The sequence below is a fragment of the Martes martes genome (genome assembly GCF_963455335.1).
Source record: "Martes martes genome assembly, chromosome: 1".
NCBI lineage: Eukaryota > Metazoa > Chordata > Mammalia > Carnivora > Mustelidae > Martes > Martes martes.
This window is the reverse complement of record NC_137888.1, coordinates 67256736-67269948: the sequence shown is the minus strand read 5'-3', so window position 1 is coordinate 67269948 and position 13213 is coordinate 67256736. Positions and strand designations below refer to the sequence as shown.

At 45.6% G+C, this 13213-nt stretch overlaps 1 protein-coding gene across 3 annotated transcripts in view; it reads right to left on the bottom strand.

Moving 5' to 3' along the window:
• Nucleotides 1-5878: 5878 nt before the first annotated feature.
• Nucleotides 5879-13213, bottom strand: part of ZBTB38 (zinc finger and BTB domain containing 38) — a 137149-nt gene continuing 129814 nt past the window's right edge. For all 3 annotated transcript variants that reach the window (XM_080822479.1, XM_080822478.1, XM_080822480.1), the window contains one exon: nucleotides 5879-12455. In XM_080822479.1, the coding sequence (XP_080678605.1) occupies nucleotides 8871-12455 (3585 nt within the window). In that variant the 3' untranslated portion in view covers nucleotides 5879-8870. The remainder of the gene's footprint in view (nucleotides 12456-13213) is intronic.

Sequence of the window (13213 nt, the reverse complement as noted above, 5' to 3'; positions counted from 1 at the left end):
GATGGCGATGGGAGGGGAGACTTTAACGATGCTTACTCGGCGGCGTCCACGGGCAGAAAGCTTGGGTAAGTCTTCTGACTCTCCTGTGCCTGGAGGTGCCTGCTACCCCCCACTGAGAAGTGTAGTCCATTCCTCCACCCCTGAATCTCGGCTGAGCTAGGCTGCCTGGATGCCCAGTGTGGTCAAGGCTTTAGATGACACCACCTGGCTGCCATCTGTCTACACCTGCATGGGAGGCATGCTCAACGGATCCCAGTCAAACCCCAAAACCACATGAGATAATAATACTGGTACACGGCTGTTTTGAGCCGCTAAGTTTGTGGCACTCTACAGCCAGAGATAACCACATTAAGTGTTGATGGGGATGATCATATCAATGTCTATCTCACAGCACTGACACGAGGATTAAGTGAGTTAATATTCATTAGATGCTGAGAACAGGGTCTGGTAATACAGACCCCCCTCGGAGATATCGTGGGTTTGGTTCCAGACCACCACAATAGAGCGAATATCACAATAAAACAGGTCAAATGGATTCTTTGGTTTTTCAGTGCGTGTAAAAGTATGTTTACACTAGAGTGGAGTCTAAGTGTGCAATAGTGTTATGTCTAAAAAACCAATGTACATACCTTCCTTAAAAAATACTTCATTGCCAAAACACGCTAACCATCGGCTGAGCTTTCGGCGAGTTATAGTGACTGATCACCAATGACCATAACAAATATAATAATGAGGAAGTTTAAAATATTGCAAGAATTACCAAAACGTGCCATAGAGATACCAGTAGATTTGCTCAATGCAGGGTTGCCACAAATCTTCAATTCAAAAAAAAAAAAAAAAAAAAAGAAAGAAAGAAAGAAAGAAAATGCAGTATCTGCAAAGCACAATAAAGTGAGTCTCAATAGCATGAGGTCTGCCTCTACTAACTGCCACGAGAGGACACACTGACCAAAACAAAGGATGACCTAGGGCATTCTGAGGGTTAGAGTCTCAAGCTAATAAACACTAATTTTTAGGAAAGCCCAACAGTTGTCCTTGTTCCGGTCCCCCTTCTCCCACAGTACCCCTCAGTCAATGTGGAGTCCGTGGGCAGTGGTCAAACACGGGTCCTAAGAACTGACTGGTGTTGGTCCAGTCTCTGAGCCCCTTGGCTTCTCCATGCTCTGTGCCCACAGCTTTTAGATGAAGAAGCCAGTAGTCACTGCCACAACACAATGGTGAGGGACAAATAGGAAAGTAGTTGTGAAAGAGCTTTGAAGGCCTCCTCCATTTGTGTGTGTCCATCAGACACTGAAGTCTGTATTTCCTTAAATTAAACCCAGGCTTTATAGTTGTTGGCTCTAACCAAGTCTCTTGCTGATACCCTCAACCCCCTTGCCTCCTCATTCTTTGTTGTCTCCCATATGGTGGACCTGGTCTCCAAACCTTAGGTTCTACTTACTACCTTTTTCTTTCTTCTTTCCTTTATAGCTAAGCAGCTTCTTCTTCTTCTTTTTAAATTTATTTGAGAGACAGAAAGAACACAAGCAGGGGAAGGGGCAGACTGGGAGGGAGAGGGACAAGCAGACTCCCTGCTTAGCGGGGAGCCTGACTCAGGGCCAACCCCAGGACCCCAAGACCAGGACCCGAGCCCAAGTCAGATGCTTAACTGACTGAGCCACCCCAGGCGCCCCCTTCATAGCCAAGCTTCTTGAAGCCAGAATCCGCGCTCACTGTCTCCCCCTGCACTCCTGCCTTTGACGCCTAGCTTGCACTGCACCACCACACGGAAACCACTCTTGCCAAGATCCCCCAGGTGAGCCACCAGGGCAGGCTCATGCTAGCTCTCATGAGGTGACCGGATGTCTCCCTTTCCCACTCCATGTTCAGTGACATCACGCTGGTGGCTTAAAATCATCCGTGGCCGGAGTCTTTACACGACAGACGTTGGCAAGCCCTGGGAATCCGTCTTTCCCTTTCTCCAGGGTGATGGTCACGTCACTGCCAGTGATCTTCTAGCTGCTGGGTGCAAAAGGGCACTTTCCAGATTTTCTGTACTTGGCTTTATCTTCACTTGACACCATTGGTCATTCTCTCCTTTCTGAGAGGTTCTCCATCTCTGGGCCCCTAGGTGCCGCTCCCCCAATTTTCCTCCTACTTCTCTGTCTCTTCTCCGTGCCAGAAACTTGCAGGCTTTTATTTAAATTCATCTTTCCAATATTTGTGTTCTCTGGGATTCTGTCTTCTTTTACTATACAAGCTTCATCTTGCATTCCCATAGTTTCAACAAATCTGAAACCAGAAGGTTATCCTTGGCCCCTCCGTGGCCTTCACTTCCCCATATCCATCCAACATCAACTGCTGCTGATTTTATCTCCTCTAAATAGCTCTCCTTCTCTCCCCTCTTCTCTCACCTTCCTTGTCAATACACAATCCACACCACTGTCCTCTCTAGCCTGGACCACTGCAGTAGCTTCCTACCTGCTCTATTTCCGGCCACTACCGTCCTCCGCTTCGTTCTCTACATTTCAGCCACAGTGACTTTTCACAGTGCAAAACTGATTAAAACACTTCTTGTCCCAACAATTCAGGGGCTCTCTGTTGCTCTTAGTAGAAGATCCCAATCCTGGGGACCCTGCAGGCTCTGGCTTTCAGACCCCATCTCTCTTGCACACTGGCCCCCACTGGCTTTCAGTGCGCTGTGTTCCCTCTAGAAGCAGACTTTTGTACATGCGGTTCCCTCTCAGAAACTCGCTCCTCTTTTCGATTCTTACCCCTCGTTCAGATCTCACTCAAAAGGTCCTTCCTCAAGGAACTCCCCGACTAGCAGCTCTTCTTGGTAACACTTAGGCAGGTGTAATGGCTTTGCTTTTCGTGTTCCCCACTACACCACAAGCTCCAGGGATGATCTTTTGCCTGCTCTTGCATTCCCAGCACCTAGCTCAGATAGGTTTTGAAGGAATGAAGCATCCTTTCCAGCTTCATGCCTGAAGTCAGTCCCCCTTTTGCACACCGTTGGCGCACATTATCTAGTCTTCTGCTGGTGACTCCACCCTTCCAGTCACTCAGGCCCAAGACTTGGAATCATCTTTGACGCCTCCATTTTTATCCCCTCCTCGGGCCTAAGCCACCCACAAATCCCATCAGATCTACCTTCAAAGTACCCCAGTATGTCAGTCAGACAGTACATGCTTCCTGATGGAAGAACATGACCCAACTTAGGATGCTGCCTTGCTGATTCCCAGGCTGTGAGAAACTCTCCAGGACAAACAATATGATTTCTTCAAAAATATATTGCAAGGGGGGAAACAAAGAGAGTCTCTCCACAGACCTGCAGTCTCTTCACTGCGCTGCAGTGAGAGTCATCCTTAAACACATTAGATCATTTCCTGTCTGTTGAGGCCCTCCCACGGCCTCTCATGTTGCTTCTGGAACCTAGCTCTGACCTTCCCCCCGCCCCAGCACATTCAGCTGTCCTCTGCTCCTGCATCACTGGTGTCAGAAGTACAAATTCTCTGGCAAGGCCCACGAGGCCCTGGTGACGCGTCCTCTATGTGCCTCTCCTGGCTCACCTCCCAAACCCCAGGTGTGCACAGCAATCTGTCCTCACCTGTGCTCCTTTGTTTTAGCCACTCCTACTGGGGGCCTGTCCATCTGGAGATGCCCAGGCTCCCTCCACCCGAGTTCCGAGCCATCTCTCTCATGACTCAACACAATGCAATCTGCTTCTGAGCTCCCAGGAGCTCAAGCGTTTGTTTTGTAATCCATGCTTGCCTCATTCAGTCTCCTTCCCTGGATCCAGCTCCTTGAAGGCACAGGCTACCTCTTAGATGTCTATAGTCCTGGCCACAACATCTGAGACTCAATATTAAACATATTTTGAATGAATGAATGAAAATTCTACATAAATTAGCATTGTGACATCTTTTAAATCTCTGTATACCAAAGTTTCCTGTACAGGAATAGCATCCTTACCCCATAATTGCATAGAAGTTATAGCTTTTTTTTTTTTAAAGATTTTATTTATTTATTTGACAGAGAGCGAGCGAGCGAGCGAGAGAGGGAACACAAGCAAGGGGATTGTGAGAGGGAGAAGCAGGCTTCCCGCTGAGCAGGGAGCCTGATGCGTGGCTCGATCCCAGGACCTGGGACCACGACCTGAGCCAAAGGCAGACGCTTAACGGCTGAGCCACCCACGTACCCCAAAGTTACAGCTTTTAAAATTATTGGGGGAAAAATTGCTTTTGACTCCTCAGCAAAACATTCTTTAAAAAAAAAAAAGATTTATTTTTTGAGAGAGAGTGAGCACGAGCAGTGGATATGGAAGAGGGAGAGGGAGAAGCAGTTTCCCTGCTGAGCGGGGAGCCCGGACAACATGAGGCTCGATCCCAGGACCCTGAGATCATGACCTGAGCTGATGTCAGACGCTTAACCGACGGAACCACCCAGGCGCACCCCATTCCCAGCAAAAGATTTTAAATAAACAGAACTGAGGTCTTAGATGTCAAGATGAAATAGTAACTTAAAAAAATCTTTAAAAGCGTAACCATATTCCTGTTAATCACCAATTCTTCCATTAGTTGTCTAAATTTGGAGAGTTTCATTTTTAAAATTGTACACCACGCCAACTTGCCCATCCACTGACCACTGTACTTGAAGAATCAGCATCAAGGGGTGCCTACTGGGGGAGGGGGAAGGGAGATTAACAGCCCACCAGGATTTGGGGAAGAGGAAGGTGACGAGTTCTCACAGATGGAGGAAACTGCCTCTGCAAAGAGAACCCGATAGAGACAGAGGGCATGGAACCAAATCAACCAATAGGTAATGAGAAAAGAGGAAGGTGAGCAACAGGAATAAAAAGACCCAAAGTAACTGATACGATATGTACAAATAGGATTGCTTTGCGTGATTTGGTTTGATGCTTTTAATCCAGTTACTTTCTCAAATGGTACAAATTCTTTCAATATTGAATCTGTTTGTCTCTCTAGATCAATGACGTTAGTTTCAACAGACAGGAGTTACCGAATTTTTGATCTGGAATTGGTTTGGATTACCCTTCAAGTACAAAATTGATGCTACTGGCCAGCCGCGAGGAGGGCTGGAAATCTGAATTCTTTTCCCTTTGCTGGTGATGGGTGGTGCGGTGGCAGCCCCTGGCACTCCCTTTCACGTTATCTACTGAGACTAACCACAGGCATCTGAAGATAATGAGTTCAGGTTAGAATATAGTCTGTGATGATGGAACACCCTTTTTTCTTTGTGTGAGAAAGGACTAGCTTGTAACAGCGTTAAATGGTAATTTTACTCCATATTCTTGAAAAAAAAGTGCACAGATTTTTTAAAAATGATTTTGTAGGGCAGTATCCCAACATCAAGGGGGAAAGCCAAACACCCAAAGTGTTGAGGCATGAGTACAGAAAGCAGGGGTGTGCCAGGGAGAGCTGAGGCCAGTACCACCCCGAACACCATCACCAGAACAGCTGCCGTCCTAGAGCTGTGGGCATTCCTTGGGCCTCTCTTCCTCACTCCTTGTTCAGTTTTCAGGAAGATTTTACTCTTAAGGTGTTGAAAAGAAAAAGAAACGTGGGCTCTGGAGTCAGGAAGCCCTACGTTGGAGTCCTGGCTCTGTCTTGCTGTGGGATCTTCTCAAAGTCACTATAAAATGTGGACAGTGAGGTCGATTTCCCAGCCTTGTCGAGAAAGACCTGAATGAAATGGCCCATGGCATCATTGTTGCCTAACACCTGGTACTGAGTGGGATTTGTCCCCTGGGAATGAGTGGAGTAGAAAACATTTCCAGAGCTCTCAGATTCCCAATGACACGGTCAGGCCTATCCAAAGCAGTGAATGATAAGACTTCCATCTCTCTTATTCTTCCCTTTTTTTTTCTTTTAATGTATATTCCATTTGGTTCCTAAGTATGTAAGTAGATATCAGGGAATGCGAACTAGTAAGGAAACAGAAGTATATTAAGTGAATGATATGTGAAACAATGCTGGGACTCACAAAGAGGAAACTGCTGCTTGGCTACACAAAAGAAGTAACTTTAAAACATTTAAGAGACTTAACATAGGAATAAGCTATTTTAATCAAGCAAAACCAAATTTGTATTCATTATTTCTAAAAATAAAATTAGACTTTTCCAACCCTTAACATCTGCATTTAATAATATCTTCTAACCAAAATACAGATGCTAAAACAGCAAATCACAATATATCTTGTACAGCATACAGTATGTTCACTGTTTACACCTACTTTAATTCTAGTTGGTCATTATGTACTCAATGCATACTGAAACATCACTCAGGATAAAGTTTTCACAATTAACAAAAAAAAAAATGTGACAAGGCTGTCTTAAAACGGCTCTGCTATAAATTGTATAGAATATACAGAATTACAAAGTCAAGTTTTTTTTTATCAAAATATACACCCCTCCCTGAAACTAACACAAGCTATCAACATTTTGAACGAATAATACAATTATAGAAAATATTTGCAAAATTATTTTTTTCATGTATAAATATTCTGCCATATTTACTTTGGTCTAGAATTATCAGCATACAAGTCCACTTAGAAAATTTCCACATGTAAGGGCTGGGAGACATCACTACATGTAATAATTTTATATTTAGAGTTACCCCAAATTAAAATGACTGAAATACACAGTAATTCTCTTTGATTAATAATCTTAATTGGGATAAAACAAGTTAGTAGATCACAGAATTGCCTATTCAATATTCTAATTATCAATTCAGAAATGATTTTCATAAGCCCTTTGTGACTATCTCTTTTAACAAAACCCAAATGAATAGTGCAGGTATACATATATACAATGTATAAAATAAAGTTCAATTTGCTTGCATTTTCCCATTTCCTCTATTACATAATACTGTATGTAAGTGAAAGTAGATGAACAAAAGATAAATGCAGATGCAGTATTGGGGTTACTTAACAGCAAAATACTACTGTATAAAAAGGTCAGCTCTGATCATGTTCTTCTCTGGGTGTTTAAACACTTTCTTGCCCACCCAAATCCACGTTAAGTCTTCTTCGTGGAGATATCACAATACTTGGAGAGAGGAACTGGAGTCCTTTGAACTACATCTTCATAATGGTGACCTTGAAACCTTGGATAACCTTGGGCTTCCATCTATCAAATCCCATGAACATGAATAGCCGTAGGTCGCCCATAAGCCAGGTTCCGGATTCTGCTCACACTGGTGATCAAAGGGTAGGAATGTTTTCTCTCTCCCTCCTATCCTGGCAGCTTAATCATAGTAACGATGAGTTCCAGCTTCCTAGAACCTAGTCCACATGACGGAATATCCTACAGGGCAACTGGACTTTGAGGGCAATGCTAACAGTGTGGGGCAGCATAAAAGAACATGAAAAAACTTAAGTGGGTTTTTAGCAAGGGAGCTGGATGTCTGCAAACATGAAGACAAGGCATCCGGCTTTGGGGATATGTTTCTGAGTCATATAAATAAGTGATGGAATCTTATCACTCCGCATTCTATCTCCCCACCCCCACCCCCAAAAAGCAAAGCTACTGTTTGAGGCAAGGAAGGTCATTGCTTCCTCTTGCCCACTCAAGTCGTTAATGGGTGAGGTGGAGGTGTCTTCCTGATGTCTTTTTGTTCTATACTAGTGTACACTTGTGGGCTGCAAAATCTCCAAGAAGGCTAACGACTACAGGGATTAGGCTTTCTGTCGCTTTCAAGTGCCTGGGACTCACTGTCATACTCATGTTTGCACTAAATCTCCTGGACACTCCTTCAGTGGAACAGGATGTGTCAGGTTTTACTTAAACCCTTGAGACTGATGAGGTCTGTCTGAAAAAGACCTCCCCATCCATGGCCTTGTGATGGATGGAAGACTGCAGGGAGTTTCAGAAGAATTTGACCCTTCTTTATTTTCTGAGGTGAGGCCACTGCAAAGTAATATACAGCACAGGTAATCACAGAAGAGTTCTGGGAGGGTTCTCCCCCGCAGATAAGGCATGACCTATATTTTCTGCATCTGGAGGAGACCAGTTCTAGTAATAGCTCAGCCATAACTTCAAGGGAACGGCATTCCATCTAAAAGCATACATATATGCTCTTAAATCAGATTCAAGATGCTTATTCTACTGATTTTTCCAACAGTCCCTCATTATTTGCAGATCTATTGCTTGTCATTAGAATTCTCTACAGGGGACATGGACAGTTAAAAGTCATAGTGATTTATATATGCACTTTACAAGGTTTGTGTTGCAGAAAAGTAGTTCTACATAATGAACGTCCTACTTAGGTTACTCAATTTCACACATATTTTCAGCTATAATATTAAATATTTCATATATATTCACTAATTTAAACAATTTTTAAAAGCACAAAAGCTGGATGGGAAAAATGATTTTAATAGCTCATTTATCTTCTAACATATTTATGAAGATGATGTTTTCATGATATCTGACGCTCATTTTCTCCAGTGACTAAAGAGAGCTTAGCAGCCAGTTGCTATCAGCACTTACTAGAATGTTGTAAATTAGGCTAACATTAGACTCTTTCCCCCCACCACTGGCAGAAATACCACAGCTAAGAACTTCATAAACTTCCGTAAGATACTTGGGATACTGGAGGATTCGGCTATTTCATTTTTGTGCACTTTGCATGAAGTTAATGCTAAAACCCAAAGTAGATATTAGGATCCTTTTTCTGAAATTTTCACAAATGAGATTTTCTTTTTTACGTTTCACTCCTTCATGACTGTTGTGTGAAAAAAACCCAACAACAAAAAAAACCCCACCAACAACAGAAGAAAACAGCTAACTAAAAATGAAACAAAAACAAAACCCCAAAACAACAAAGCCACCAACTTATATCTTTGAAAACTTTTCTAAGTATTGCCACTCAAAGGACATTTTCAACAATGGTTTGTACGTTATCCTTTTGGTCACTGTCTTCTGAGTCATGGACATGTGGGTTCTCCAGGGGGTCTGAGTTCTCCTGACACATATCACCTTCCACTTTCTCCCGCTGACTTGGACTTTTGAACAAGTGTTTCTTCTGGTGCATTCCAAGGGCAGCAGCTGTTTTACAAATTTTGGGGCACTGGAAGCAGGCATAGCCCTTCCCATCATGCTCCCAAATGTGCCTCTGCTCATGATTCCTTTTTGTGGAAAGGTACAAAAAGCTCTGGAAGCAGAACTGACAGTGGTAACGCTTCTCGCCTGTGTGGATCCTTTCGTGGATCTTGAGGGTCTCATTGAGTGTGAATGCCTTGTTGCAGTACTGACAGATGAACTCCTTCACGCCCAGGTGGATGCGTTCATGTTTCTGCAAGTTGCCCTGCACCGAGAAGCACCGCCCGCACGTCTTGCACTGGTACGGCTTCTCTCCAGTGTGACACCTCATGTGCATCTTGAGGGTGGACGGGCTCTGGAACTGCTTGGCGCAGAACTCGCAGGCATAAGGCCGAGCAGTGAGGTGCCGGTGGGGCCTCCCTTGGTTCCCGGCCCCCGAGGCTTTGTCCCCATCACAGAGCTCACACTGCAACTTGGGCATCTCCTTGGTTTCTTCTTCCTCAAAGGCCTTCTCCTGAGGAGCCTTCCCCATGACACAGTCCAGTTCTGCTGGGTATCTGCACTTAGTGCTTGGGCTCCTGTTTTCGTGTTCTTTCTTCCAGTTGACCTTCCTCATCTTCCTCAGCTGTCTCGATTTCTTCTTGGGTTTGTAGTTGTAGTAAGGACGCCAGGGCTTGTCAGTGGAATCCTGGTCACTGGCATCGTCAAACATCTCGTTCATCTCCATACACTCGGACTGACAGAGCCCGAGGGGGCTGTCTCTGTTGGTTTCTGGGTCACTCTCTGGCGGCAATGCCTCCTCCTCCATCTGGTACTTGGGTCTTCTCCCTCTTTTGTAGAACAGCTTGGATCCGAGAATGTGCCTTTTCACAATGGCCTCATTTCCGATCTTCACTGTGATCTGGCAAAGGGGCGCGACGTTGCTGTTTGTGGAGGTTCCAGGCAGAGCAGGCTTGGCAATGTAGGTTTCGATTTTACTGGTTTCCTTCGTATTTGCAGTTTTGCTCACCGACCCTCCAGGATCGGCCCCGTACTTTGACTCCTCTGCTACTTCTGCCTTGTTACCGGGCATGGTTTTCTTCTTCTCCTTGATGCTCTTGGGTCGGCTGACCGTTCTGCTCACTTTGTCGGGCTCAGGTTTGCCGTCGTCTTTCAGGGGCTGGCTGACAGGCGGCTCGGAGGGGACATGGGGGTTGCTGCTGGGCATGGCGGCCACAGCGTTGCTGTGCATTATCACCGACGAGAACTGGCTACTGTGCACGATGACCGAGGGTGCTGAGCCACCATAGCTGATCACAGAGGCTGCATTCTCGCTGCTGTTACTCAAAGATGGGACAGGTACGTCCCCGGCCGGAGCGTCAGAGCTGCCAGCGTTCTCAGCAGAAGAGACGGACACCTCGGCAGAATAAAAGTTACTATCGAGGTCGACCTTCAGCGATTCCTCTCCCCATTTGGTCCCCTCTGTGTTCTGTACATTGGCAGAGGTGGGTACCTCCTGACGTACAGACGTTTCCAAGGGGACGGCTGGACTGTTGGTCAGGGTGTTGACGCGGTCCTGGAAATTCAGCGTTGGTAACTCAGAGCCGTGTGGATTCTGAATAACATAGGGGCCAGAGGCAGACTCATTCATCTGACTGTTTTCTCGGGCACTTTCATAGGAAGAATTTCGGTAGCTTTTGTAAGGAGCCCTCTTGCATTTCATGGGCAGTAGCCTGTAAAGTTTATATGGATAGACACTAGGCTTCAGGCCTCCATTGGCTGTTTTTTTACTGATGGAAAGTCTATGATCTATGGCGTGGAAAGACTTCTGGTGGTTCTTGAGAATATAGTAGGTCATGAAAGTTTCGAGGCAGAAAATGCACTGATAGCGCCTTTCTCCTGTGTGCCAAATTTCATGTCTTGTCCTGTACTCGGCCAACGCAAACACTTTGTTGCAGTAATGGCAGGGATAGGTTCTTCTCCACGAGTGAACGTTTGCATGCCTTCGGAGGCTGGACAACGTCACATAACTCCGTTTGCACACAACACAGCTGTAGAGCATCTGCCCATTCACAAATTTAACCATGTGGTCCGTCTCTGGCAAGGTGCCGCCGGTACTGGAAAATTCGCCGATCCTGTTTTCAGACAACAGAGGTTCTGGCCCAGTGAATGAACTTCCATTCTGTCCAATGGTGGGGTAGTTTTCCAGAAAGCGCTGGTTTCCTCCAGGAATCGGCATGTGGCTGGAGCGCATACAGATCTGCTCGTGCCGGTCGAGCCTGTTCAGAGTGCTGAACTGCTTGTTGCAGTCCTTGCACACCAGCGGCTCCTGGGTTGGCTTATGAAGCTGCATGTGGGCACTGAGCAGGGTGCTACTGTCAAAGGATTTGGAACAACAGCTACAATTGTACACGAGAGGGGGGACCTCCGCCGCGGGCGGCCCAGGAACCTCCGAGGATTTATTTTCATCTTCCTTGGAAAAACGGGCATCTCCTTCGTTGCTGGGAGATTTTGAACAAGGCAGGATGGCAGCCGGCTGTGGACTTCTCTCCTGACGAAGCTCTAAGCTGGTTACCGGAGGGGGTGGCATGTTGTCTGCAGCTGGGTCACAGTCCTGGGGTACGGAGATGGTCTTTGGCTTTCGGCACGTTTTCGGTTTTGCTGCAAGAGCTTCACAATTTTCTTTACCTGTCTTACCAGGGGAACTGCTGTCGTGTTCACGGACAGGTTGATTTCTGTAGGCCTCGGCCACGGAAGAAACGGCATACGAGTGCTCTGCGAGGGTGCGGACGGGCTCTGCCTCGTGACACACGTCGGTCCTCTCCAGGCAGAGGCTTGTGGTTCTCATGGAGTCAGAGACCTTTTTGAAACTCGCCCGCAAGTCCAGTGGAGAAAACATGTTATTACTATTTTCTGTCTCGATGATGGAAAATGCATTGGTGATCCTCGGCCCGTTGGTGATGGCGGGCTCTTCGTGCCTTTTGTCATTTTTTTCTTCTTTAACCACTCCCTTTTCAGTAATGCAAAATACATAGGGACCAGGGGAATTTGAGAAGTTGCGATCAGTAAGATCTTCCAGGAAGGATATTCCCAGCTTTTTTCCTGCAGCTGCAAGATCGGTGACTGTTTCCTGTCTCTTGACGACAACCGTGGAGCTGTAGATATAATTAAGGATTTCTGTAAACACTTCAGCTTTGAGATCATCCAGTTCCAGGACATGGCTGGAAATACAGATCGTATGGCTCCAAAAGATATTTTTGAAGTACAGGCTTGAAGCAGCTAGGACATTGCTGTGGGCTTTAAATTTGGTGTCTTCCACAATAATAGTGACATCACATAAAATGCCCCGAATGCGCTGCTCATTTAAGATGGAGAGCACTGTGTCACTGTGCAAGTCGTCCTTGAGGTCCCTGGAAAGGGACATGACTGTCATCTGAAACAAGAGGGGAGAGATGATCAGAGAGCCTTCCACCACAAGTAGTTTCTTCCTTTCCTTTTTTATTTATTTATTTATTTTTTTAAAGTAAGCTCTATGCCTAACGTGGGGCTTGAACTCATGACCCTGAGATCAAGAGTCGCATGCTCCACCGAATGAGCCAGCTAGGCACCCCAACAAGTAGTTTCTTTATTTCTAGATAACTTTCAATGCTTTTGAAACACTTTAAATACAGGTTTTTATCTCATTCTGGTGTTACTTGCAAGACTTGGAGTCAACATTAGAAGCTAAATCTCAATCTCGCCCCAGCCTGTTTCTCATACCATTGCTAATAGTTGTTATAGTTGGAAATCCTCCCAGAACTCTTTCTCCAAAGCTGTAGCTATATATACATGTCCAGATTTGGGAGGGGGAGGGTTTCTCCCCCAAATGTTTAGGGTCTCACTATCACTCAAGGCTACTGCATTAAATTCTTAGAGCTGAGCAATGTGATGGTCCTGCCACAACCTCCCATCTTCACAGATAATCCTGATGATATGACCCAAACATGATTTATGAAGCAGGAAGAGGATGCATTTTTTTAAGAAGCCCTCCCTCAGTAAGCAGTACCTGATATAAAGGTCCTGCCTGCTCAGAGAAGAACTGGAGAAGCCATTCCGAATCTGTGGCTCTGAAAGGTCTCTGGACAGAAAGCCTCAGTCTGCATGACCAAGTCTGACCACCAGGGGCGCCCTGCCTCTCTGTGCTACTGGCCC